We start from the raw sequence: 21225 nt of genomic DNA, 5'->3' as shown, positions 1-21225 counted from the left end.
GAGGGATAGGTCCTTGGTGTTGCAGGGACCTGCAGGGCCCCATAAGCCCCCTCCATCCTTGGCAGCCCCAGCTCCCAACCCTGCACCCCCCTGGGGTGACGGCATCGCTGCAGGGGGCCGTTCTGGAGCCAGGGGACAAGGAAGGTTGAGGAGCCAAGTGCCCAAGGCAGGTGGGGAGAAGGAAGCCCCTCGCTCGTGGGGTCCCACAGGGGTGTGAGAGCAGATGTGCATGAGCCAGGGCTCCCACTTACCCTCCAGGTCTGCCCATGTCCCAGGGAGGAGGACGAAGTAGAGGAGAAGGAGGAGGAGGAGGCAGCGGCGAGGGGGCTGCATGGTGCCAGCAGCGAGGCCCCAGCGTGCAGCAGTGGCTGCAGCAGCAGGAGGAAGGTTGTGTGACAGAGGTGGCCACACACTTCTCCTCAGGGCAGATCCCCTGGCGCTGGTGGCCCTGGCAGCCAATGGGGCTGGCACTGGGGTTTTTTGGGAGGGCCCTGAGGTTCCTGCTATGGGTGGTGTGGTCTGGGGCACCCTGAGTGTGACGGTGAGTGCTGGGGGGAATTTGGGTGGCAGTGACACCACCCCACTGCCTAGACGAGAATTCCCTCATGGCTGCAGGTAGCACCTTGGCAATCAGTGAGTGTCCCAGCCCCTTTTCTGCCCCCATTACCGATGGAGGTGCCAGCTGGCCATGGGCTGCATCCACTGTCCTTGACGGGAATGTCCCTCACTGCCACTTGTGCCTGGCATGTCTGGCCCTGCACAGCACAGACATCTCCATCTGCTCAGTGCTGCCTATTAGATGCTCCGATGTGTCTGTCCTCTTCACAGAGGAGGTGAACCCTGTTCCCACAGCCTGGCTGCGTGCCTGGGCTCCCTGTGCCACCAGGCTGCCCGCTGGCCTCGTGCCTCCTTTGCCTATCAGTGGTAGCTGAGTAGCTAATGGGGCAGGAGCAGACCCCTGGCTTGTGTGGTTTCTCATGATGTGTTCAACCCCTCTGAATTTTCTCCAGATGTCTTCCACTGTTGCAATGGACCAGAAGTTCTGCTTTAGCTCTTCCTTGTCTCTATTGAATTGCATTACAGGGACAGGAGATGGACTCAATGACCCTTGTGGGTCCCTTCCAACTCAGGACATTTTATGATTCTATGAATGTACTCACCCTCGTGCCTTTTTTATTTCTTATTTTCTTCACTTTCTTACATGCTGTAGGAGAGGTCTCAACTTCTTGTTCCTTGATATTGTCACTTCCTTCAGGCAGCAAACGACAAAAAGGGGCAGGGTGCTGTTCGTCCACACAGATCATTGGTCCCCACAGTCACCTCAGGTGACAGTGGTTCTTACAGTCCTCCCAAGTGACTGTTCGTCCTCCTTGACCCCTGCCAGGTGACTGCAGGACTGCAGTTCCACCTCAGGTGACCACTGGCCCTCACAGGCTCTGCAGGTAGCACTTGTCCTTGCAGTCCCCCCTCAGGTGTGGGCTGTGTTCCCCTGAGCCCAGAATTGCAGCTGAGTGATCGGGGTGTGGGGGGCAAGGCTGCAGAGCCTCTGGGTGCTGCACTGGGTGTGTGGGAACCAGCACCCGCTGGGCTGGGCTGAACCACCTGAAGAGACCTCTCGAACACCTGGGTGTTGATGTGCGTGTTCTTGTCGGGTCTCTGGAGGGCTGTGAACAAGCATTTGCAGACACCCACCCAGTACTGGGTGCTTGGTTCTGTGTTATTGTAGGGTATCTTGGGAGGTCATGCATATGACTACATTTTCCTACCTTGTTTGCTCACCAGATGCATCTGTTCTCCAGGTTTGGTGGATGAGCTTCATCCTGCTATGGGTGCATTTCACAGAATCCCAGAATCCCAGAATGTCGGGGGTGGGAAGGGCCCTGGAAAGCTCATCCAGTGCAATCCCCCCATGGAGCAGGAACACCCAGATGAGGTTACACAGGAAGGTGTCCAGGCGGGTTGGAATGTCTGCAGAGAAGGAGACTCCACAACCCCCCTGGGCAGCCTGGGCCAGGCTCTGCCACCCTCACCAGGGACAAGTTTCTTCTCAAATTTAAGTGGAACCTCCTGTGTTCCAGTTTGAACATATTGCCCCTTGTTCTGCAATTGGTTGTCATTTGGAACTGTCCAAAACCTCACTGGGCCCATCCAAATACTGAAGAAAGGCACACGTTCTTAGGAAAACATAAATATGTTAACTTCATTTTATACCTATCTGCTACTCCAACACATCACGTCAGAGTTTCAGTGTTATTCAGGACTTTGTAAAATGGTCTGTGGCCAGGTGCTGTTAATCTGTGTGGAACAACTCAGTCTCAGCAAAAAAATATATCAGGAATAGAGATAATAAATGCAGCTCTTAGGAGAAAATACTAGAAAGCCACAGTAGAAGGGCACAGCTGACCACCTGCTGATAAATGTCTGATTGCAGCAGAACTGGGAGAAATTGCCACTGGGCATTGGGGTGCCCTAAAGAGCCTCAGCGGACAGTGCCACGAGGTAAGAGCTGATCAGGTGTCACAAGCGAGGAGGTCTCAGACTTGCACCCTTGCTTAGCAAATCTGAGTGGATCAGGAGCACTGCAGTTTCTGCCCCCCAGCACCTCTCAGTCAAGTTGATCTTGGAGTGCTCAGAATATTGTCGAAGCAGAAAAAGGTAGGGTTTTTGTCCCTGTGAGCGTGGTGGAAGGAAACAAGGCCCTTTGGCTCCCTTCTGGGCTAAGCTTCTTTGCTCAGGATGGAGTTCCTGGACGTTGATTCCTCCATCTGCCGGTGCTTTCTGAAATGAGAGGAGAAGGGCTCATGGCTGTTCCACGGAGGAGACTCCATGGGGGTGCAGAGCGCAGCTGGCAGGGCCAGAGCAGGAGCACGGCTGCTAAGTGCAGCGATCCCTGGGGCATTTCCCCTCTCCCACTGCTGCTCCCTGGGACAGAAAGGGCCTGACCTGCATCTCCACAGCCAAAGCACCATGACGGCAGCCATGGCCACAACTGCCAGCAGCCCAGCCGCAAGTCCTGCAATCAGCACCACGTCCGAGTACCCTGGGAAACACAAGCAGAGGTTGCCATGAGCTTTCCCAGCTTTGCTCCATCCCGCAGGGCAGGGCAGGGCAGGGCAGGGCAGGGCAGAAGCCCCATGTCTGTCCCCACGGGGGGCACCTACCCCACGGGATGAGGAGGCTGCGGGTGCCCAGGCTGCGGTGGCGCACGCGGCAGGCGTAGCTGTGCCCGTCATGGGGGGCCACGGCCAGGACACTGCGCAGCTGGTAGGTGAGGTCGGCGTTGGGCAGGATGGCGCTGGTGTTGGTGTCTGGGCCTGGCGGCACCTCCTGGCCATCCCGCAGCCAGGCCACGCTGATGGACCGTGGGTAGAAGCCGGTGACGCGGCAAACCAGCAGGAGCTGGGCTGGGCTGGGTGTGCGGGCGAAGACGGTGGCCACGGGCAGCTCTGGGGGCGAGAGCAAAGGGATGAGGGGAGCCCCAGTGGGGACCGCTTGGCTCCAGTGTGCGGGGGCTCTGGGGTGGCTGTGTCAGGGTTGCAGTGATCTCACCTTGTCTCTCCAGAGCTGCCTTCCCATAGTACAGCAACACCTCCATGTCATCAATGCAGGTATCATTGAAGAGGACTTGAATCAGCTCAGTGAAGGCGGTGTAGTTCTGGAGAACATCTTTGACATACCGTGACAAGCTGGTGTCTTGCGAGAGGAGCCAAGTGGCATTGTCCACAGAGAAGCTGAGGAAGTCCTGGCCATCAACGCCCACTTGCACAAAGGCCTGGGAGGTCTTGTTTGAATAGATCGTGCAGCCCGCCATACACTGGGCCACAAAGGGGTCTGGAGGAGCAGAGAGGACAGAGAGGTGTTATGAGTAGCGGGGATTGCCTTCCTGTGGGTAGGATTAGCAACTCCTGTCCAGCAGCAGTACTGTTGGATCCTTATCCACTTCTGAGACGCTGTTTGCAGACGTAAGACAGAGATGACTGAGTACTTACAGGGTACATTATTCTGCATGGCACCTTCGTTGACCAGGTAGCTGAATTGCTGCAAGTAGATTTTGATCATGTCCTGTATCGTGTCCCAGTCACTGCGGGGCAGGGCTGGACGCACCCAGGGCTGGTGGAAGCGGATATTCCATGTGTGATTATCAAGGGAACCCAGCTCGATGTCGTCCAACAGGCCCAGCCCCTCCGTGTCCACAAAGGAGCTGTTTTGGAAGGTGGAAGTCTGGAGCAGCCGAATAGTGAAGGCCTCTACATGAGACAGGGATCGACAGGGGGAAATAGGAGTGAGAGAAAAGGGATGGGGAAAGTGGAGGGGCTGAGGGATAGGTCCTTGGTGTTGCAGGGACCTGCAGGGCCCCATAAGCCCCCTGCATCCTTGGCAGCCCCAGCTCCCAACCCTGCACCCCCCTGGGGTGACGGCATCGCTGCCAGGGGGCAGTTCTGGAGCCAGGGGACAAGGAAGGTTGAGGAGCCAAGTGCCCAAGGCAGGTGGGGAGAAGGAAGCCCCTCACTCGTGGGGTCCCACAGGGGTGTGAGAGCAGATGTGCATGAGCCAGGGCTCCCACTTACCCTCCAGGTCTGCCCATGTCCCAGGGAGGAGGAGGTGGCAGAGGAGAGAGAGGAGGAGGAGGCAGCGGCGAGGGGGCTGCATGGTGCCAGCAGCGAGGCCCCAGCGTGCAGCAGTGGCTGCAGCAGCAGGAGGAAGGTTGTGTGACAGAGGTGGCCACACACTTGTCCTCAGGGCAGCTCCCCTGGCGCTGGTGGCCCTGGCAGCCAATGGGGCTGGCACTGGGGTTTTTTGGGAGGGCCCTGAGGTTCCTGCTATGGGTGGTGTGGTCTGGGTCACCCTGAGTGTGACGGTGAGTGCTGGGGGGAATTTGGGTGGCAGTGACGCCACCCCACTGCCTAGACGAGAATTTCCTCATGGCTGCAGCAGCACCTTGGCAATCAGTGAGTGTCCCAGCCCCTTTTCTGCCCCCATTAGCGATGGAGGTGCCAGCTGGCCATGGGCTGCATCCACTGTCCTTGACGGGAATGTCCCTCACTGCCACTTGTGCCTGGCATGTCTGGCCCTGCACAGCACAGACATCTCCATCTGCTCGGTGCTGCCTATTAGATGCTCCGATCTGTCTGTCCTCTTCACAGAGGAGGTGAACCCTGTTCCCACAGCCTGGCTGCGTGCCTGGGCTCCCTGTGCCACCAGGCTGCCTGCTGGCCTCGTGCCTCCTTTGCCTATCAGTGGTAGCTGAGTAGCTAATGGGGCAGGAGCAGGCCCCTGGCTTGTGTGGTTTCTCATGATGTGTTCAACCCCTCTGAATTTTCTCCAGATGTCTTCCACTGTTGCAATGGACCAGAAGTTCTGCTTTAGCTCTTCCTTGTCTCTATTGAATTGCATTACAGGGACAGGAGATGGACTCAATGACCCTTGTGGGTCCCTTCCAACTCAGGACATTTTATGATTCTATGAATGTACTCACCCTCGTGCCTTTTTTATTTCTTATTTTCTTCACTTTCTTACATGCTGTAGGAGAGGTCTCAACTTCTTGTTCCTTGATATTGTCGCTTCCTTCAGTCAGCAAACGACAAAAAGGGGCAGGGTGCTGTTCGTCCACACAGATCATTGGTCCCCACAGTCACCTCAGGTGACATTGGTTCTTACAGTCCTCCCAAGTGACTGTTCATCCTCTGTGACCCCTGCCAGGTGACTGCAGGACTGCAGTTCCACCTCAGGTGACCACTGGCCCTCACAGGCTCTGCAGGTAGCACTTGTCCTTGCAGTCCCCCCTCAGGTGTGGGCTGTGTTCCCCTGAGCCCAGAATTGCAGCTGAGTGATCGGGGTGTGGGGGGCAGGGCTGCAGAGCCTCTGGGTGCTGCACTGGGTGTGTGGGAACCAGCACCCGCTGGGCTGGGCTGAACCACCTGAAGAGACCTCTCGAACACCTGGGTGTTGATGTGCGTGTTCTTGTCGGGTCTCTGGAGGGCTGTGAACAAGCATTTGCAGACACCCACCCAGTACTGGGTGCTTGGTTCTGTGTTATTGTAGGGTATCTTGGGAGGTCAGGCATATGACTACGTTTTCCTACCTTGTTTGCTCACCAGATGCATCTGTTCTCCAGGTTTGGTGGATGAGCTTCATCCTGCTATGGATGCATTTCACAGAATCACAGAATCCCAGAATGTCGGGGGTGGGAAGGGCCCTGGAAAGCTCATCCAGTGCAATCCCCCCATGGAGCAGGAACACCCAGATGAGGTTACACAGGAAGGTGTCCAGGCGGGTTGGAATGTCTGCACAGAAGGAGACTCCACAACCCCCCTGGGCAGCCTGGGCCAGGCTCTGCCACCCTCACCAGGAACAAGTTTCTTCTCAAATTTAAGTGGAACCTCCTGTGTTCCAGTTTGAACACATTACCCCTTTTCCTGCAATTGGTTGTCATTTGGAACTGTCCAAAACTTCACTGGGCCCACCCAAATCCTGAAGACAGGCACACGTTCCTAGTGAAAACATAAATATTTTAATTCATTTTATACATATCTGCTGCTCCAACACATCACTTCAGAGTTTCAGTGTTATTCAGGACTTTGTAAAATGGTCTGTGGCCAGGTGCTGTTAATCTGTGTGGAACAACTCAGTCTCAGCAAAAAAATATATCAGGAATAGAGATAATAAATGCAGCTCTTAGGAGAAAATACTAGAAAGCCACAGGAGAAGGGCACAGCTGACCACCTGCTGATAAATGTCTGATTGCAGCAGAACTGGGAGAAATTGCCACTGGGCATTGGGGTGCCCTAAAGAGCCTCAGCGGACAGTGCCACGAGGTAAGAGCTGATCAGGTGTCACAAGTGAGGAGATCTCGGACTTGCACCCTTGCTTAGCAAATCTGAGTGGATCAGGAGCACTGCAGTTTCTGCCCCCCAGCACCTCTCAGTCAAGTTGATCTTGGAGTGCTCAGAATATTGTCGAAGCAGAAAAAGGTAGGGTTTTTGTCCCTGTGAGCGTGGTGGAAGGAAACAAGGCCCTTTGGCTCCCTTCTGGGCTAAGCTTCTTTGCTCAGGATGGAGTTCCTGGACGTTGATTCCTCCATCTGCCGGTGCTTTCTGAAATGAGAGGAGAAGGGCTCATGGCTGTTCCACGGAGGAGACTCCATGGGGGTGCAGAGCGCAGCTGGCAGGGCCAGAGCAGGAGCACGGCTGCTAAGTGCAGCGATCCCTGGGGCATTTCCCCCTCTCCCACTGCAGCTCCCTGGGACAGAAAGGGCCTGACCTGCGTCTCCACAGCCAAAGCACCATGACGGCAGCCATGGCCACAACTGCCAGCAGCCCAGCCACGAGTCCTGCAATCAGCACCACGTCCGAGTACCCTGGGAAACACAAGCAGACGTTGCCATGAGCTTTCCCAGCTTTGCTCCATCCCGCAGGGCAGGGCAGGGCAGGGCAGGGCAGAAGCCCCATGTCTGTCCCCACGGGGGGCACCTACCCCACGGGATGAGGAGGCTGCGGGTGCCCAGGCTGCGGTGGCGCACGCGGCAGGCGTAGCTGTGCCCGTCATGGGGGGCCACGGCCAGGACACTGCGCAGCTGGTAGGTGAGGTCGGCGTTGGGCAGGATGGCGCTGGTGTTGGTGTCTGGGCCTGGCGGCACCTCCTGGCCATCCCGCAGCCAGGCCACGCTGATGGACCGCGGGTAGAAGCCGGTGACGCGGCAAACCAGCAGGAGCTGGGCCGGACTGGGTGTGCGGGCGAAGACGGTGGCCACGGGCAGCTCTGGGGGCGAGAGCAAAGGGATGAGGGGAGCCCCAGTGGGGACCGCTTGGCTCCAGTGCGTGGGGGCTCTGGGGTGGCTGTGCCAAGGTTGGGGTGGTCTCACCTTGCCTCTCCAGAGCTGCCTTCCCATAGTGTAGTAGCATTTCCACGTAGTCGATGCAGGTATCATTGAAGAGGACTTGCATCAGCTCAGTGAAGTCGGTGTAGTTGTTGAAAAAATCTTGGACATACCGTGATAATTTGGTGTCTTGGGAGAGTAGCCAAGTGGCATTGTCCACACAGAAGTTGAGGAAGTCCTGGCCATTGTAGGCAAACTGGGCGAAGGCCTGGGTGGTCTTGTTGGGGTAGAGCGTGCAGCCCGCCATGCCTTGGAACACAAAGGGGTCTGGAGGAGCAGAGAGGACAGAGAGGTGTTATGAGGAGCGGGGATTGCCTTCCTGTGGGTAGGATTAGCATCTCCTGTCCATCACCAGTACTGTCCTGTCCTTCCCCACTTCCAATATGCTGTTCAAAGAGGGAATACAGAGAAGATCAAGTACTTACAGGGTACATCCTTTTGCACTGCACCTTCATTTACCATGTGGTTGAAGTTCTTCAAATAGATCTTGACCATGTTCTCAATAATGTCCCAGTCACTGCGGGGCAGGGCTGGGCGCACCCAGGGCAGGTGAAAGCGGATTTTCCACGTATGCTTATCAAGAGAACCCAGCTCGATGTCTTCCAGCAGGCCCAGCCCCTCCGTGTCCACAAAGGAGCTGTTTTGGAAGGTGGAAGTCTGGAGCAGCCGAAGAGTGAAGGCCTCTACATCAGACAGGGATCGATAGGGGGAAATGGGAGCAAGAGAAAAGGGATGGGGAAAGTGGAGGGGCTGAGGGATAGGTCCTTTGTGTTGCAGGGACCTGCAGGGCCCCATAAGCCCCCTGCATCCTTTGCAGCCCCAGCTCCCAACCCTGCACCCCCCTGGGGTGACGGCATCGCTGCAGGGGGCCGTTCTGGAGCCAGGGGACAAGGAAGGTTGAGGAGCCAAGTGCCCAAGGCAGGTGGGGAGAAGGAAGCCCCTCACTCGTGGGGTCCCACAGGGGTGTGAGAGCAGATGTGCATGAGCCAGGGCTCCCACTTACCCTCCAGGTCTGCCCATGTCCCAGTGAGGAGGAGGTGGTAGAGGAGAGAGAGGAGGAGGAGGCAGCGGCGAGGGGGCTGCATGGTGCCAGCAGCGAGGCCCCAGCGTGCAGCAGTGGCTGCAGCAGCAGGAGGAAGGTTGTGTGACAGAGGTGGCCACACACTTCTCCTCAGGGCAGCTCCCCTGGCGCTGGTGGCCCTGGCAGCCAATGGCCTGGCACTGTGGTTTTTTGGGAGGGCCCTGAGGTTCCTGCTATGGGTGGTGTGGTCTGGGGCACCCTGAGTGTGACGGTGAGTGCTGGGGGGAATTTGGGTGGCAGTGAGGCCGCCCCACTGCCTAGACAAGGGTTCCCTCATGGCTGCAGCAGCACTTTGGCAGTCAGGGCAATGTGAGTGTCCCAGCCCCTTTTCTTCCCCAATTACTGACGGAGGCGCCAGCTGGCCATGGGCTGCATCCACTGTCCTTGACGGGAATGTCCCTCACTGCCACTTGTGCCTGGCATGTCTGGCCCTGCACAGCACAGACATCTCCATCTGCTCGGTGCCTATTAGATGCTCCGATGCGTCTGTCCTCTTCACAGAGGAGTTGAACCCTGTTCCCACAGCCTGGTTGCGTGCCTGGGCTCCCTGTGCCACCAGGCTGCCCGCTGGCCTCGTGCCTCCTTGTCACCTCCCGGCCATCCGACCCCCAGGCCAGGCTGATGGGCCGTGGGCAGAAGCTGGTGATGTGGTAAAGCAGCAGGAGCAGATCTGGGCCAGGCATGAGCACAAAGCTCATGGGCATGGACAGCTCTGGGACACAAGGCTGAGCAGAGCTGCTGAGATCCCTGATCCCTCAGCACCATTGGCCTGATCCTGAGGAAGGGGCTCCCCAGTGAGGAGGTGATGAACAGTTCCCACTCAGCCCGTGGCTGTGGGGTCAGGGATTGGTGCTGGCAGGACTGGAGGGTCCAGCTCCTCCACGATCTCCTCTCAGGGCATGGGCAGTGGATGGGCTGGAGCAGCTGTAGTGTGATGGTCCCCAAGAGAGAGGAGGGCTGCAGGGTCCAGAGGGGACTGTTTCTCACTGACAGTCATCAGACCCTTGGAGCAGCAGCCCTTGGCCGGGAAGGATCCCCAAGCTGGGACGGGGATGGACCATGGTTGACCCATCCCAAAGCCCATTTCAGTGGGTGGGAGTGGATGGCCAGTCTCCTCATTTCCATGGACCTCCATTCACGCTGTGGGGCCTGGGAGCTGACTCTGCTTCCCCTCACCCCATAGTGCTGGGGCTTTCCAGTTGTCCCAATAATGTCCCGAAGACATCCTATAAATGCTGCAACTTGGTACTCCTTCTACCTATCACCATCTTTGATGGGGAATCCCCTTCCCCTCCCAAGTGCTCCCTGGGCATGCAAACAGGAATGGTGGGGGCCGTTCCCCTGCTCTGCCCCCATTGTCACCAGTGGCCATTGCTGGAGGAGCAACGGGGTGTCCAGAGCCGGCCTCACCCCCACAACGTCCCCTGACCACTGCTCCTCCCCGGTTGTCCCCTGGTGCCTCCTCTCACCCAACAGTTTCTCTTCCCCTTTTCTGGGACTGCCTGCATTGGGGACGAAGGCAGAACTGAAACCACAGACAAGGGGAAATTTGAGGTGGATCACCCTGATAACATCCAAACACAACCAGGGCTGAGGTGTCCCCTCTGCAAGATGGCAGGGCACCATGTGGCCACTCTAAGTACAACTGGGACCAGGAGTCCCTCCTCCATGTGTTCATCTCGGGTGTCCCCAGCTGTGGTGGGGACACGGGGAAGGCCCATATGGGGCTGCTGCAGGCTGAGCTGCAGCACCCCGTGACACTGAGTCAGACATGGGGAGACAAGGACATCAAACCCCTTCCCTTCCATGGAGCTGTCCCATGGAGAAGTAGGGATGCTGCGGTGGCCTGGAAGGCCCAGAAATGGCACCACTTCCCCAGCATCTCACCTCAGCGTCACCTAGGGGATGTCTGGCTGTGGCACCACAATGTCCACATCCCTCCCAGCAGGGCCACCAACTGAGGATTCTCCCTATGCCCAGGTATGGCATGGGTTGAACCAGCCCAAGGCCTTTCCTGGGCACTGCAGGGCCATGGCTGTCCCCAAACAGGCTTCCAGGGCTGCCCCCAACACTCCGTTCCCCTTGCAGACCTTGGCCACAATGGACCGCATGCTACAAGCACCGGTGCGCAGTGCTGGCACCCTTGACTTCCAGGAACTGCAGAATATCTTGCAGGTCTGACCTTGGCACAGGACCCCCATGGTCAGTGACCTCTTGCTTGAGCGCTGCCCCTCCAGTGCCTGGTGCAAAGACAGAGGCAGAGAACACCCCTCCTTTCCCCCATGCCTCCCCCACCAGCCGCCTGCCTCCTGGCTGCTGGCAGAGCCCCTTCTCCAACCCCAGCCCACCACAGGTGGACATGCCTGTGTGCCAAGGAGAGCCCAGCCCTGGGGCTTTCACCCTCTGTCTCCACCATGGGCCATATCCCGGAGCCCTGACCACAGATTCCCAGGGAGGTGGTCACCCCAAAGCCTTGGGTGGGGGTGCAGGGACGTTTATTCAGGGTGAAGTGGAAGGCAGCAGAGGCAGCAACAGGACACAGTGACCTTCCTGGCCACAGCAGGTTGCTGTGAGGGGCGAGAAGGACACGTGCCCCATCCCAGGCACTGCCCCGCAGCAAGCCAGGCTGTGCCAGGCTGTGCCAGGCTGTGCCAGGCTGTGCCAGGCTGTGCCAGGCTGTGCCAGGCTGTGCCAGGCTGCCTCCCTGGCACAGCAGCAGCTTTTCTCCTCCTCTCCCAGCTCCTGCTGCCCTTCGCCATTTCCCAGCCAGCAGAGGTGCAGGAGAGGGCTGTGCCATGGATTGTCAGTCTGGCCAAATTCATTACCACCACCCATCCCCTGTCACAGGTTCCCTGCACTCCCACACTCCGCACTGTCCCCCATCACCCCTCTGCCTCCCGACCCCCGGGGAGCGGCTTGCAACCCCCAAACCGCCCATGGTCTCCCACCCCTACTTGTGCTCCCCATCTCCGCACTTCTCTGCACCCCAGTCCCGCGGCAGTTGTTTTCACTGAAATTTGTAATTTGCAATTGTTTCCATTTCCGTCCCTTCTCGGGGGTTTATTTTTCTGTTATTTCGTTTTCGTTGCTGCCTCCCGGTGGCCAAAGTAGGTACTGCAGCTCCAGGTCCGCGCATGCGCAGTGGAGCCGTACTGCCCAGGGCGCGCCGTCGCCGCGCTCGGTGCCGCCGTCGCCGCGCTCGGTGTCGCCGCTCATGGAGGAAACACCACCCCCCCGTGCGCGGTGCCGCCGCCGCTCATGGAGGAAACACCGCCCCCCCGTGCGCGGTGCCGCCGCTCATGGAGGAAACACCACCCCCCCGTGCGCGGTGCCGCCGCTCATGGAGGAAACACCGCCCCCCCGTGCGCGGTACCGCCGAGCGCGCAAAGCGGGAACCGCAGCGCTGCTGCCGCCGCCCGGTGGCCGAAGCGCGGTACTGCAGCCCGGCGGCGGCGCCGCCTCTGGCGCACGGGGGAAAATAAATTGCTACTGCTAGTAAGCCCTTTTTTATGTTAAAAAAGCCAGTTTTCAGCTTAATTAAGCCTTCAGACGGGCCTCGGGCGGGGGGAAGTTGGACGGTGAGGGGAGAAGCATACTGCTGACGTGTGGAATAAACTCTACAGCTGAGGGCTGAGGGAGCTGGGGCTCTGGAGCTGGACAAGAGGAGACTGAGGGGGGACTCATTCCTGGGGATCAATATGGAAAGGGGGAGTGTCAGGAGGATGGAGCCAGGCTCTTCTCAGTAACAACCAGTGACAGGACAAGGGACAATGGGTGCAAACTGGAACACAGGAGGTTCCACTTAAATTTGAGAAGAAACTTGTTCCTGGTGAGGGTGGCAGAGCCTGGCCCAGGCTGCCCAGGGGGGTTGTGGAGTCTCCTTCTGTGCAGACATTCCAACCCGCCTGGACACCTTCCTGTGTAACCTCATCTGGGTGTTCCTGCTCCATGGGGGGATTGCACTGGATGAGCTTTCCAGGGCCCTTCCAACCCCTGACATCCTGGGATTCTGTGAACTCGAGATGAGTTATAAGGCAAATATGTTTATTCTGGCACCAGTATGCATGGGAATCTTTTCCAAAGCCTGCATTCCTTTGTTTCAGAAGGTAGCTAAAGGTGCTAAATGCTTTATTTGATGTCGTGCAAAGATTTTTGGCCTTGTAGCTGTGTTTACTGCCTGCTGGGGCAGTGCTGTGCAGACATGGGGCTCCCTGCAGAGCCTTGGGCAGTCAAAAGAAGATTTGGATCACCAGTAGCCAGATTTGTCAGGCCCTTGGCAAAGGGCTCTTTGCAATTTGGGGAGATCAGACCATTAAAATCCTAATGTAGCTAAATGTGCTAAGAACTGCCCCCCATGCCTTTGTTCCTCACAGGTCCTGAGAGACCCAAAGTGTTTGCGCAGCAGCCGAGACTCTGTCGGTTATCGGCAGAGATCGGTGCCACGGCCCGGCACAGCCCCCGTGCTCCCTTGGCTGCTGTCCCGGCACTGCCAGAATCCCCCGTGGAACCAGCATCCAGGGAAACACCTGAATGCTGGTTACTGCTGGTCTGGCGACCTCCATTGCGGAGAGAAGCTGCATCGTTAAAGGGCTTGTCAGCTTCCTGGCGTGCAGCTCCTCGTTTCAGAAACCAGCTCCCGGGGAAGCTTCTGCAGGGCTGTGGCACCTTGTGTCACAGCTCACGCATCCCAGTGCTGAGCTGGAGACACAACAGCACTGGCAGAAGGGCAGGAGCAGCAATGCCACCGCTTGCTCAGAATGCTTCACCTGGAACTTGTTGATCAAATGCAAGCTTAATTTGAAGACCAGAAGCTTTCAGAGATGCTGTTTTCAAACCTCTCATTTATACCATGTTCCACATGTTTTGCTTGTAACATTTGCCGTTTTCTCTTTCAGGGAGGTTTGACCAGTGAATAGGTGTTTCCAAAGCTAAAAGCATGGTTTTAGTCATCTGGGGTGAAAACTTCACCCATGATCACAGCATTTTGCTGTTCCACGCCACCCACCAGGATGCTCTTTAGACATTGCCACTTTTGTCGTTGGGATGATGCAGCTGCCTCCATTCTGCTGATCGTCAGCTGGAGGCACTGGGGGCACTGCTTTTGAGGTCACAGGTGTCACGGAGTCAGGACACTTCTCAGAACACTTGTCACTGGATGGCAGCAAGGGAGGGGATGCGATTAAAGATGACGCCCCTGAGGAAGAGGTGTCTGTGGCATGGTCAGTGGCGCAGAACGAGGAGGTTTCAGGGAGCTACACAACAGGAAGAAAAGTAATCTCTTAAATCTGACATTTTGTGTGTGTGTCATTCTGGAGGAAGAGCTGGAGAAAGCAGAAGGCAAGTACAAAACCTCAGCCAATGGCACGAGGCTGGCAGAGGGATCCTGTGCCTCCAGAAAAAGTGATCTTCACTTGATTCCTTTCACCATTTTAATGAAAACTCATTTCCAATTAGCTGTGCCAGACCCTGCACCACTTGCTCCTGCCCCTCTGAGCAGGCCAGGAGGTGGCAGCAGATACAACGACCAGAATGGGGCTGTGGGCATGAGGCAGGACGGGGACAGAGTGGGGCAGAGCGGGGGGCACGGTGGGCACCAGGTCAGAGCCGTTCCGGGGGTGACCACACACACGTCTCCCTGTCTGCCCTGTCCAACCCGCTCATGGAAACCACAGTAACAACTGCTCCAGCTCAACAGTTTAAACCATTTATTTATTGTGTGAAACTCCTGACTGGATTGCTTCTAGATTTACACATCATTTACAGACCCCTGTTTGGTGAAGCACACTACTTTCATGTTGTTTTCTTTTACAGGAGTATTCTAGTGTTCTTATGATTACTATTTCTCAGTTCCTTACTCAAATGATGCTCTGATCGTTTGCAGGGAGTCATGCAAGACATGGTAGCTTACCTTGGTACCTTCCTCAAGGATCTCATCATGATGGACACAACCCTTCAGGACTATCTTGAGGTAATTTGTTCTTGGGCAGCTCTTAAAAAATGGAGGAATCTATTTTTTAAATAAAATAAAATAAAATAAAATAAAATAACATAAAATAAAATAAATATGAAGTTTTCTTAGTAACAAGAATCTTGTATGAATGTGAGTGCAGTTGTCTCAAGGGACAAGCTTAGCATTATATTTTGCCTTGTTTTCTTAGGTTAAAAATGTGAAGAAAGATGGCTTTCCATTGTTCTGTTTTTTGGAAAACAACATTTTAGGTGTAAAGATTTCTGTGAATAATTGGTAAAACACACAGAATCGGCAATTCAGCTCTTCAGGCCGCTCACTGAAATGCTTCAGTATTGACTTGGACACGTCCAAGCCCTAAAGCGATTTGAGACTTGTTTTTTTCATTGCTCTGTGGCTGAATGAGTAGGGGAACCCATCCACCATGGGAAGGGAACGAGGGTGGCGGTGGAGTCTGGTGGTTTAACCTCCAGTGGTTCAGGAGGCAGCAGCGTTTAAGTGATGAGGAGAGGTAGGGTCTCAGCCCAGCTTGTAAAGCAGCTTTTCTTACCCCACACCCACCTGCAGGTTCAGTTTCTCTCAGCTTTTAGCTCTCTGCTAAATTTCCAATTTCTTGGATAGTGCTACTTTGAGATACGTAACTAATAGTATTGTCTGTTCTGCAGTTTCCGCCTTTCACGTGGGATCGAAGCAGCTGCTGACATGAGCATCACGTTGGCCAAATCTTGGAAAAGCGCGGTGAAGAGGTCCAGCCTGTGAGTACAACAAGGCCAGGGGGGTTTGGTGTGTTAATATGAACAGGAATAAATCAAAGAAGCAGCACGTACTCATCTCACCAGCTGACAAGCCTGGCTGGGGATCCAGACCACTGCAGTACTGTAAGGAGAGACCAACAGCTGGAAATACATATTTCTGCCTGAAATTTTCCCTGTCTATTGGTATAAGTAGTCATGAGGATTATGAGTGGTTAAAGAGATTAGAAATAAGCCTTCCTAAGGTGTCAGAAAGAGGAACAATTTTAGTGCTGGATTATAAATTCAATATATATTGTGTAATAACTTTCCTGAATGCAGTAGTAAAACAGAATAAAGAAGGATAAAGTCTAATTTGCTATACACATACAAAAAGTTTCCTTTGCCACTCCTTGAAATTTCCCTGCCTTGCATTTAGAAATGAGTCTGGGAGAGGGAGAGTGCCTGTAATTTACACTTTCTTTTGATCTGCTCCTTGTGCACCTGTCTGTTGAGACTCTTAGAGAGAAACTGGTACCCGTGGCACCTTTATTGAGTCAAAAGAGTTTGCAGCAGGGGATGAATTTGCCCTTAGAAAACCTTGGCCTGGTGTATGGCTGAGTGTTACCTCTCACATGCTGTTTCACTTATGGTGACTGAGTATTTTGAGCTGCCTCGTGTCAGAGGGACGAGGAGCCCTCAGGGAAGCAGCTTCCATGGCTCTGGCCTGTACCTCATCCCTTGGAGTGTAAATGCTTCAGATTCACCATCAATCACTTCCTGGCAAGTGAGTCTGACAATTCACAATCTGACGAGGAGTCTCGTTTCTGGCATTGGGCATTGGCTCTGACTTTGGCCTTGCAGCTGGCAGGGACGCCAGGTGAAGAAGGTTTTGTCTTAGTGAGCAACAAACCCCATAAACAACAGGGAGGAAATGAAAACAATAGGCCACTCGAGATAGGAAAACACAGATTTTTGAAGCAAGTGACAGCTTTGCTCAGCCCAGCTCTGCTCTGCTTTCCCTCACCGGCTGTTACACTTTCTCTTCGCTCCTCTTCCTGGGCTTGGGGGTGATTGCCCACAGCACACCCATCAAAGCGCAGCCCAAACCTGCTCCAGGTGGGAGCTCTGGGGACAGCACGGTCAGCGTCGTCACTGCCACTGACACTCCCGCGGAGCCTCAGCACAAGGTGGGGTGTGGGCCCAGGTTTCAGCACAAACAGCCTGTGCGAGGCTGCAGACGCTGCCTGCAGCTCCAGGCACTTGCACAAGCCTGTGGGTCTTGACCAGAGCGTTGCTTGCAGTGGAATGGAGGGACCTGAGCTCTGGGAAAGGTGTTTTTTGTGGGCAAAGCTCATCTGCATAAGCCCAGCCTAATTCTGGGGAAGCAGCTGAGCAAGTGAGAGGCCGGTGAGATCAGAGCTCACCAGCCCCGGGGATTTGACCTCCCAGAAGCTGCTCAGACGAAGCCTTGCCTGGGCTCGGTTCAGCTTCCAGGGAGCTTTTTCCTTCCCTTTTCACCTTACCTGGATTGCTGAAGCCCTTTTTAGGGGTGTTTTACTGAAGAGTGTCATATTGGAGTTTAACTTATGGATATTTTGCATTAAATTGTACTAAATGTTCTTAAACCAAATGAAGTATGAGGTGCTAGACACTGGCATCCATAAATGGTTTAAACTGTTGAGCTGGAGCAGTTGTTACTGTCATTTCAATAAGTGGGTAGGAGAGGGAAGATCCTCTCAGTGCTGAACATCAGCAAGGCAGATGAAGAGAAAGGCAAAACCCTGAGGAGCAGGGGAGGGAGGGGGCAGTTTCAATCAAGGAAAGAATATTCCAGGAGAATGGGCAGACAGGGAGGCGTGTGTGTGTGTTTTCACTCCTGGAAAGGCTCTGACGTGGTGCGGGAGCAGCGGTGCCCGCGGTGTTCCCAGCTCTGTCCCAGTCTGTCCCAGTCCCTGGCTGGTGCCCACAGCCCAATTCTGGTCCTGGTATCTGCTGCCACCTCCTGGCCTGCTCAGAGGGGCAAAAGCATGTCCTGGTACAGCAAGTTGGAAAGAAGTTTTCATTAAAATAGTGAAGCGTATCAAGCAAAACCCACTTTTTCTGGAAAGCCACTGCTGAGGTTTTGTAGATGCCCTCTGCTTTCTCCAGCCCTTCCTCCAGAATGACACGCAGATGTAAGAAAAGTCTGCTTTATGAGAATGCTTTTCAAAAATCTTTTTTTTTTTTAATATATTTTTTCAAAAATCTTTGCAGGCCATCAAAGAAAGTGTTTAGCACAGGAGACTGGGGATTAATTGATGTCTGCAAACAACAGGTGGGGCAGCTATTGCTGTGGGCTTCTATGGCTGCTGAGAACAACATCTCACCTCTGAAAGTGGTTGCTCAGGAGAGCAGGGGCTATGACTGACTGCTGCCTCTTCTAGAACAGTGTCTGTTGTCTGGAACTAAAAAAAACCCCATGTGTCACAGATAGCATGTTTTAGTACCTGGCAAAATCTACTATGTAGTTACTGACCCATCACAATTTTTCAGTTCTCAGAGATCTTTTCCAGGACCAAGCAGTCTCCAGAAAGGCAGGCTTTACATAGCTCGACGGAGCCCGACAGAGCCCAACAGGGCCCAACAGGGCCTGACAGAGCCCAGAAGAGCCTGACAGAGACCAACAGGGCTTGACAAAGCTTGACGGAGTCCGACAGAGCCCAACAAAACCTGACAGAGCCTAACAGAGCATGAAAGGGACTGATAAAGCCCGACAGAGCCCGACAGGGCCCGACAAAGCCTAGCAGGGCCTGACAGAGCCCAATAGAGCCCAACAGACCCTGACCAAGCCTGACAAAGCCTGACAGAGCCCAACAGCACCTGACAAAACCCAACAGGGCCTGACAGAGGTAGACAAAGCCCGACACAGCCTGACAAGGCTTCACAGAGCCTGATAGGGCTCGACAGAACCTGACAGAGTCCAACAAAGCCCAATAGATCCTGACAGGGCCCAAAAAAGCCTGACAGAGCCCAAGAGGGCTTGACATAGCCCAACAGGGCCCGACAAAACCTGGCAGAGCTCGACAAAGCCCAACAAAGCCCAGCAGAGCTTGACAGGGCCTGACAGTGGCAATAACTGGCACGGTGATAATCCCACAGGGATGACCCCCAAAATAACAGCAGTCTCATCAAACTGCTCAGTGTTCCCCACCCATAGGCCACCATGTGAATTGGGATCAGTCCCAGCCAAGCTGTGGGACACCCTGGGGCTAGCGGGCAGCTCCCCACCATGAAAAGCCATAACACCTCCTGCCACGTGGGCTTTGAACTTCAGGACCACATTTAATGGGAATATTTCTGCTGCTGAAAAAAGCATTTGCTTCTGTTGCTGAGCTGGGTAAAATGTGACAGTAATTTCACTGCTTCACACCCTGCTGTAAAATACGGGCAAAAACCACTTCAAAAATCACAGTATCACAGTATCACAGTATGTTTGGGATTGGAAGGGACCTCAAAAGATCATCTAGTCCAATCCCCCTGCTGGAGCAGGAACACCTAGGTGAGGTCGCACAGGAACATGTCCAGGCGGGTTTTGAATGTCTCCAGAGAAGGAGACTCCACCACTTCCCTGGGCAGCCTGTTCCAGTGCTCTGTCACCCTTACTGAGAAGAAGTTTCTTCTCAAATTTAAGTGGAACCTCTTGTGTTCCAGCTTGATCCCATTACCCCTTGTCCTATCATTGTTTGCCACCGAGAAGAGCCTGGCTCCATCCCCATGGCACTCACCCTTTATATATTTATAAACATTAATAAGGTCCCCCCTTAGTCTCCTCTTCTCCAAACTAAAGAGACCCAGCTCCCTCAGCCTTTCTTCATAAGGGAGATGCTCCACTCCCTTAATCATCTTGGTTGCCCTACGCTGGACCCTCTCCAGCAGTTCCCTGTCCTTCTTGAACTGAGGGGCCCAGAACTGGACACAATATTCCAGATGTGGTCTCACCAGGGCGGAGTATTCCTGTAGCCAATTTTCTTTAAATTGTAGGAGGTTTATTTGCCAAGTCTTGGCAATATGGTGGCCAGCCCTGGTGTGCAGCAGTGCTGGTGGCAGAACAGGCTGGACCCGCTTAGCCTGGGCTCCCCTAGAAAGCACCCGACCCATGGCCTGGGGACGCTGTGACACTGTCTGGGGACACTGGAACACTGCCTGGTCCTCCACACAGCTCTGCAACAAATAGCGCATTAGACATTTTCACCACCGGGAAGTGCTTTTTCTACTGCCATCTCACAGAGGAGCACAGACAGGTTGTTCTTGGTCTTCTGTTCCCCAAATAAATATAGAAACAAAGACACAGCATAAATAAACTATGAGTCCGCTAGGCCTGCTTGCCTCTAACTGTTCTCCTGCCCAACAGCCACCAATTGGAACTGGAGTTGTTGATGTTGGTTTGTACAGCGGCTGTGTCCCGACGGCAGCTCCTGTCTTTTCCCGCACCTCCGCTCCACGTGTGTCCCTGAGGCCACAGAGCTACAGGGCTCTATGGTGAGTTTTCCGAGTTATTACAATTGTTTTGCCTTAAAAGAAAACCAGAACAACCTGAAAATTTAAAATCTTGTAAGCGAAACTGATAATTTTTTATTGACACTTGATAGGATGGTCAAAGCTCAGGTGTTGTCTGTGTATCCTGTGCAGATTTTGGTGACTCACAATAAATGCAAAATTTTAGTGTCAGTACGACACTGATACACAATGAATTAACTTCTTCATGTTGATGTGGTGCATGGCATTAGACTGCGTGCCAAAATATAAGGCTGGGGAAAAGTGTTTAAGTGAGAAGGTACATGTATGGACTGATAAATGCAAAATGCATAAGAGTTATGACTACAAAATAAGTTCTTTAACTAATTCTTTAAACTAATTTGCTACATGAAAGGCCCTTTTAAACCAGTCACCTTTTATGACTTTAACCTTTTTAAATTAAAAATGGTGTTTACATCCTTCAGTGTGCTGCTTCAAACTGCACATCTCACTATTCCTCTGGGTTCAGGTTTATTTGGGCATTTTGTTACAGCGTTTGAACTACCACTTTTGTGCATTTACTGTGGAGTTCCCTTAGGATAGCCATGGGCTGACGGGTGCTGGTTTGTTTGTGTGTTTTGTTTGTGCCAACAAAAACAGGCCCAAAATAGGACAGTTACTGCAATAGGGAAATGTGGCGTTGGAGGGGAAACTGGAAGGGACGTACGCTGTCGTCTGCTGCCTCCTCTCTTGCTGCAGCTCAGCCATCCCTCTTGTTTCAAGGTTGGTTTCGTAGATAACTTCTTTGCAAACACTTACTTAGAGAGTAGATATGGTCAAGGGGAAAAAAGATAACTTGGTTTGCTTCTGTACACTGGCATGGAAATAACTACAGGGACAATGTGCCTAAAGCGACAGGGCATCATCAAATAGGACTTTGTACACACCACTGCAGAGGAAATATACAGGACGAACACTACAAAATGGCAAGAAAAGGGGGGAAGCTCAAAAACTGCCAGTGATCCTTCCCCCTGTGCTGGTGATGGAGCCTGAGCCTGTTCTGAGCCCCACG

The 21225-nt window shown here is 54.2% G+C and overlaps 2 protein-coding genes across 2 annotated transcripts; both read right to left on the bottom strand.

Annotated features, from left to right (window-relative positions):
• Positions 1 to 2214: 2214 nt before the first annotated feature.
• On the bottom strand, positions 2215 to 4687 carry LOC309443481 (T-cell surface glycoprotein CD1b-3-like). Its single transcript, XM_082060459.1, has 6 exons — positions 4569 to 4687; positions 3990 to 4247; positions 3550 to 3831; positions 3162 to 3446; positions 2944 to 3040; positions 2215 to 2778 (listed from the first exon to the last, which is right to left on the bottom strand). Exons 1-6 carry the CDS (start codon positions 4648 to 4650, stop codon positions 2718 to 2720), a joined length of 1065 nt encoding a protein of 354 aa, XP_081916585.1. The 5' UTR covers positions 4651 to 4687; the 3' UTR covers positions 2215 to 2717.
• A 2782-nt stretch (positions 4688 to 7469) lies between these two features.
• LOC309443414 (antigen-presenting glycoprotein CD1d-like) lies at positions 7470 to 8961 on the bottom strand (the record flags this gene model as incomplete). The annotated part of the gene is made up of 5 exons (XM_082060337.1): positions 7470 to 7505; positions 7565 to 7758; positions 7862 to 8143; positions 8302 to 8559; positions 8880 to 8961. The coding sequence occupies 5 exons, from the start codon at positions 8959 to 8961 to the stop codon at positions 7470 to 7472; spliced, it is 852 nt and encodes a 283-aa protein (XP_081916463.1).
• Between the last annotated feature and the right edge of the window lie 12264 nt (positions 8962 to 21225).

This window comes from Streptopelia decaocto (assembly GCF_964273445.1).
Source record: "Streptopelia decaocto genome assembly, chromosome: 8".
Classification (NCBI taxonomy): domain Eukaryota; kingdom Metazoa; phylum Chordata; class Aves; order Columbiformes; family Columbidae; genus Streptopelia; species Streptopelia decaocto.
The sequence above is the reverse complement of the archived record's forward strand: the minus strand, read 5'-3'. Positions and strand labels throughout refer to the sequence as shown.